Source organism: Cibotium barometz, chromosome 23 (genome assembly GCF_041138505.1).
Source record: "Cibotium barometz isolate CiBa-2024 chromosome 23, ASM4113850v1, whole genome shotgun sequence".
NCBI classification, from domain to species: Eukaryota; Viridiplantae; Streptophyta; class Polypodiopsida; order Cyatheales; family Cibotiaceae; genus Cibotium; species Cibotium barometz.
Window position 1 is genome coordinate 40,672,387 of NC_141068.1, and position 6,249 is coordinate 40,678,635.

The following is a 6,249-nucleotide window of genomic DNA, read 5'->3' on the forward strand; positions in this document are numbered from 1 at the left end:
AGGTAGCTTGGTTATGTAAGCTACTTGGAGATTTGGGGATGCATGTGGACATGCAAGTTGTCATCTCTATTGCAACAAGCTTAGTAGTATTAGGAACCTAGCTTTACCAGAGAGAAGGTCATGGTAGGAGATGTTGATCTCATGTACATCAGCATAGAGGAGCAGGTAGCTGACATTTTCACTAAGGCCTTGGGAGCAGAGAAACTTTATAGATTCTACACTATGCTCGGAATATTGAAGATGGAGTTGAGCTTGAGGGGGAGTGTTGAGATGTCAAGTTCAACATGAGCTAATACTTATGACATGCTTGGGTGAGACCATTTTACCTTTACAGCATTGGCATGTTTGGTAGTTGACACATCGGATCTTCGCGAGTGATTCTATAGTAGCTGGACTACACTTACCTAGTCTAACCAAGTTATGGCATACTTATCTTGCTAGCTCACCTACTTATATCGTGCTCACATTATGGCCCGCTTATACATAGTACTCTAGTACTTATGTTGGTTTTCCCTTATCTTTTTTGTAGGCCTCTTTTGAGACCAAGAAGAAGAAGAAGATTTTAATCTTCCATCTTTGTGTGTGTCTTATCTATTATTATGTGAGTGTGTGTATGCTTACAAGAGCTCAAGCTCTCTCTCCTCCCCCAATCTTTTTATTTTTGGATTTTATTTGATTCACTTCTATTCTAAAAATGAATAAAATATCACTTTCAATGATATTAAAATGTGAAACTAAAGGTTTTCTACCAAAATAAGACTTTTGAGATGTCATCCTTTGAACCACTTAGGATGAACCACTTAGGATGAACCTAGATCTTTTTGTTGTGCTTGTCAATTAATAACATGAGTTAGAAACAACCACCTAGAGCTATGGTGTACCTTTGTATAGAGAATCAATATGGAGATGAGGAGAGTGAGTTTTGGTTTATTTTTGACATGATGGATGAGTTTAATATTGATTCTCACAGCTTAAATGAATGATTAAAATAATAGTTTTCGGTGTCACCAAAACCAAGATGACATGAATGTAATTCTTGATTGTGATTGCTTGTAGATGCTATGTAGGATACTATGCTTGAGAGACACTAGATGTGTGTCTTTTAAATGTCAAGAGTAACACTGTAGTATTGACACATTGTGGCACACCACATCGTGACACACCTACGACATCGTTAGGTAATGGGTCACATGATATTGGGGAAATTACTTCACAATGGCACTTTATAGGTGGGTGACAATGGGTAATAAGTACAGGTAAACTCTTGGTGGAGAGAAAAGCATCTGAGTAGCCCATATAAAGTTGTGGTACACAAGATACATTGACTTTATTCTAGAGCCTATTCAACATATGAAAAATCCATCTCAAATTGAGAGGGGGAAGAGTGCCTTCTCAAAATCTCCTAGAAATAGTAAAAAAATGGATGGAGTTATGAATAAAAATGGTTGTTCAAATTCACCTCTCTTTCAATCTCTTTCAAGTGTCAATCCATAGGGAGAAGGATTGATGTAAGGTTCCGAAAAGAAAAAAGAAAAAAAAAGAGAGTCCTGTGTGGAGGGCATTAATTAAAATTGGGAAGTAAAGATGGGTGGGTGAAGAAGTGGGAGTCGAGTGGTCACGCATGAGAAGGTTTAAGACTACTTGTTATAATTATTATTACACATTCCGACTCTTCATTTGACTTGACAATGGGTGTAGTACTGTGAATATTAATATTGACACACCACAAAATCATCAGACTTCTTATTGTTCCGTCAACCAGATCAATCGTCATCATCATGTTCTGTTTGCAAGAGAGGATTAATCAACCATTTCTAGAACGCAACCTATGTTTAATCAAGTCCCCCACCCTTAATCATCCTTCTAATTGGTTATAATCTGTAGTTAGCCACGCAGATCATATGTTGCATGCAAGCTTAGTTGAGGCATTTGTGTTTAATCCGGTCCCCCCAACCTTTAATCATTCTGTGTAATTTTCTCTCGTTGGTTATCATCTGTAGTTAGCCGAGCAGGTCATAACCATATTAATCTTGCCCTAATCTACCTCGCATCCGCATTAACGTCAATCCATACGTAATTATCTGTTTTTAAGATTGATTACTGATTGTTTTATTGTGAAAGGCGAGATTTATGAGTATGGAGCTCATGAGGACGATTGCCGTATTGATGCATTTGGGGGTGGTGATTGGGGGCTGCTTAGTTGGTAATTGTGTGGGATTAGGGCAGCTTAATCAGGGCTTGAGCAGTGCATTTTACAACAATTCGTGCCCATCGGTGCAGTGGGTGGTGGCTAATGCGGTTGCAGAGCGACTCCAACAAGACCCCACAGCTGCTGGTCCCCTTCTCCGGATGTTCTTCCATGATTGCTTTGTCCATGTAATGTCAGAATTTTGGTTTGATTATGGGATGCATTCATAATAATTTACATTAATTAATCACGCATACAATTCTATAACTTTCCTGTAAAAATCTGCAACACCGAGGTTTTGATACTGTATTAGAGACAACCTGCGCTAATCTACGTTTAAATCAAATTGTACCCTGCCAAATATAAAAGTTAATAAACAACAGCCTTGTTTAATCACGTAATTCTGCTGGTTTTAATTGCAGGGTTGTGATGCATCGGTGTTAATTAAATCAACTGCAAATAACTCGGCAGAGAGAGATGCACCTCCAAACCAGACACTAAGAGAATTTGGCCTAATTGATGGGATTAAACTGCAATTAGAGAAATTATGCCCGGGCGTTGTCTCCTGCGCCGATATCTTGGCTCTCACTGCCAAGGAGGCTGTCGTGCAGGTAACTTCGACACTAATCCGAATAAATCCACTGATCAATTTTCGTAAAAACGTATAAGCTCACATTATAGCTGTAATTATATTTCATCAAATTTGAGCACCCACATCAAAAATTAATCAATCATTATAACAAGTATATACTTGCATTTAATTAAGCATGCCCTGCAGAATTTTTAATCCTTGTTTACTCATCCGGCATCCTAGCTAGCGCACATATACATAATCATACTAGAATGCTTGGAATTTAGCTTGTTTCAACAACTTCAAAGTAGCTTGATTTTCAATATTGTTAATTATAAGCTATGCTAGGATTCATGATTAATTCATGCTTAATGACAGCTTATTATAAGTAATTATTTTTCAGAGCGAATTGATTTTTATCCAAGCAATGTACTTAATTAAACAGTATCGCCAGCTTGATTCTCATTTTTATACCCTTGGTCAGTGACCCACATTAGATTTTTAGCATTGCTGCCAAGACCTGCACGTGAAGCATGCTGATCAAATAGTTACTAGATTTGAAGTGAAAATCCTATTAGAAGCACATTAACAAACTGTGATTAATGTCATAAGCGGATGCAACACTAGTGTTTGTGCATTGATGAGGATTTTTTTGTTAGAAAATAGGTGGGAGCAATTTTTCTTTTTCTTTTTGGGGTTGCATGAATGTAAATATGTAGAAACAATAAAAGGGAAAAATGATTTATGTTTTGGGGGTATGAATGTAATTATGTAAAAAAAAAACAGGAAAGGGAGAAACATGAAAGGGTAAATTAATGAGGATTTGGAATAGTGGTGGTCAAAAAATTCCAGAAATTGATGCTTCTTGTGGGGGTGGGGGTGGGGGTGGGGGTGGGGGTGGGTGTGGGTGTGGGTGTGGGTGTGTGTTTTTTGTAGAGTGGAGGGCCTGATTGGGAGGTTGAATTGGGGAGAAGAGATGGGAGGGTGTCAAGTGCTTCAGAGGCAGCCACCAACCTACCCTCCTCCCTTGCTGGGGCTCAGCCTCTCATCCTAAGCTTTGCATCCAAAGGCCTCACCATCCGAGACTTGGTCACCTTGTCAGGTATAATAATACACTTATTAAAAACCTAAAAATATCAGAGCTCCCAATTACCCCCCACCTTTTCATCATTTTTTGGTTCTTGCATTATTGCTTTCTATGGTGCATATACAGTCACCAATCAAAGGAAATTTCATTAATAATTGTGACAAAAAAGTACCAAAGCTTTCAATCTCATGCGAGCATGATTTCACATGCACAAGAGATTCCTTAGTTTTTATTTTTTTATTTTTCAAAGAAGTACATCCATGTGACCATGTGAGCCTATATTGCAGTCAAAAGCTTAAAATCTGACACCTTTCTCAGAAATATGATTTTAAAAAAGAAAAACTTGACCTTTAAAAAGCTGGAAGCTGACAATAAATCATTGTGTTTTGTAGCTAATATTTCATGAATATGGCTTCTTAAATAAATCTAATGGTTATGGTTTCTAAACGCTAAGCTCAATTAGCTAACATTAATATAATGGTTATGGTTTCTTAAATAAAGGTAGACACTAAGCTCAATTAGCTTACATTAATGTAATGGTTATGGTTTCTTAGATAAAGGTAACGATTAGCTTTAATCAAGCTAATCGTTATGGCTTCTTAAACTAAGCTAATATGTCATGAGTATGGCTTCTTAAATAAATCTAATGCTTATGGTTTCTTAATTACAGCTAATATATCATCTATAATAAATCTAATGCTTATGGCTTCTTAAATAAATCTAATGCTTATGGTTTCTTAATTACAGCTAATATATCATCTATAATAAATCTAATGCTTATGGTTTCTTAATTACAGCTAATATATCATCATTTTTCAAACGAGATCGCCATAAAAATCAAGCGATAACTACTCAAATCTAAACAGTAATGAATTTATAATACCAATAATGAATCTATAATATGTGCTATTTTCTTGTAAGAACAAGAAATATTTATCTCAGGAGGAGGATATACAATTAATCCCTTTCTTTCCCTGCATTTATCACGGTTTGGCACATCTTAAGCACGAATACAATGCCCATAATGATGAAACACGACCAACTTAATAACTTGTTGCACCAAAAATTAGCAAATATTGACTTAATCTTGTGCTTGTATGGGATTAGTATTTGATATTGACTTAATCTTGTTCTTGCGGAATTAGGATTTAATGATATGGCATTAAATAGAAGAGAATTACTTGGTGTAGTATCATACGAGTCTTAGAGAAGTTTATAATTATTATTTTGTGTGAATTGGGAATCAAAAATGCAGGAGCCCATTCAATAGGAAGAGCACATTGTTTCCAAGTTGCAAGGAGGTTCTATGGATTCAACAGTCCAAATGGGATCGATCCAACATTGAACACATCATATGCCCAGAAGCTAAGGTCATTGTGCCCACAGCCCATTGGTGTGAACTCAAGTGTGGCCTTGGACCCTCTCACACCTAACTTATTTGATAGCACATACTACCAAGACCTCCTCCAAAGCAAAGGCTTGTTCACATCAGACTCCTCATTGGTATTGGACAACAGAACCAAGGTCTTTGTGAATGAATATGCACTAGATGAGCATTCCTTTTTCACTCACTTCATCACTTCCATGCTCAACATGGGTAGACTCGGTGTATTACTACCTAGCAACCACCAAGGGGAGATCCGGAGACAGTGTCAATCAATAAATTCATAGTCTCCCTAATTGAGTTAAGCATCTTTTTGCTATTACAATTTATCTTTTAATTTGATTCCATTTTCGAAGAAACTTAGTTCAACTTAAATCTGTTAATAGTTGATGTATAATATATATATATATATTATGGAATTCAAGGTATGAATTGGTGTTTTGCATGTTTAACCAAGAAGAGAGTATTTTTGTCAGACATCAAGTAATTGATTTGGCGCTCTCTATCTCACACTCACACACACAAATGTGAAAACACACTCTTAAAATAACAACCAAGCCCATATGAAACGAATTCGACATCAATCGTACGTACTCTCTGAGTAATATATCTTTATCGTGCACCTTCTCGATGAAAAGCGTAAGGTTTGGATTAATGTGCACGCTATCAGATTACACATTAATCTGATTGATGTAATATTTGACCATGTTGTATAGATCTCTATCTGCTAGCGGAGGTTGGGACCTTCATTAAAGTCGAAAGACCAAATGTTCTTTGATCCATTGGTTCTTGGGAACCTCGACGACGAGGATAAGATGGCCACTATAGTAAGGTCTAGGACCTTGGTGTTGTGTAGTATTAAGAGTTGCATCTTTGTGATGGTGAGGGTTTTTTTTTTTAATGCAAAGAAATTTAAATTAAGTATCAAAAAAGATACAGCACCCTAAGGTGAACACTGGAGCTTATGGACTTTCCTAAGCAGTAGACCCACTATAGCTCCATAGGGAGAGCAAGGAATC

General features: G+C 36.8%; 1 protein-coding gene across 1 annotated transcript; it reads left to right on the top strand.

Moving 5' to 3' along the window:
• Nucleotides 1-1,551: 1,551 nt before the first annotated feature.
• LOC147625938 (peroxidase 56-like) lies at nt 1,552-5,589 on the top strand. Its single transcript, XM_086817466.1, has 4 exons — nt 1,552-2,376; nt 2,611-2,799; nt 3,696-3,861; nt 5,102-5,589. Exons 1-4 carry the CDS (start codon nt 2,131-2,133, stop codon nt 5,515-5,517), a joined length of 1,017 nt encoding a protein of 338 aa, XP_086673592.1. The 5' UTR covers nt 1,552-2,130; the 3' UTR covers nt 5,518-5,589.
• The last annotated feature ends 660 nt before the right edge of the window (nt 5,590-6,249 follow it).

Excerpts from the sequence above, each read along its gene's own strand:
- LOC147625938 (XM_086817466.1), top strand. The coding sequence starts at position 2,131 with ATGAGTATGGAGCTCATGAGGACGATTGCCGTATTGATGCATTTGGGG. Across the intron at positions 2,800-3,695 it reads CCAAGGAGGCTGTCGTGCAG|AGTGGAGGGCCTGATTGGGA; the intron begins GTAACTTCGACA and ends TGTTTTTTGTAG. Across the intron at positions 3,862-5,101 it reads AGACTTGGTCACCTTGTCAG|GAGCCCATTCAATAGGAAGA; the intron begins GTATAATAATAC and ends TCAAAAATGCAG.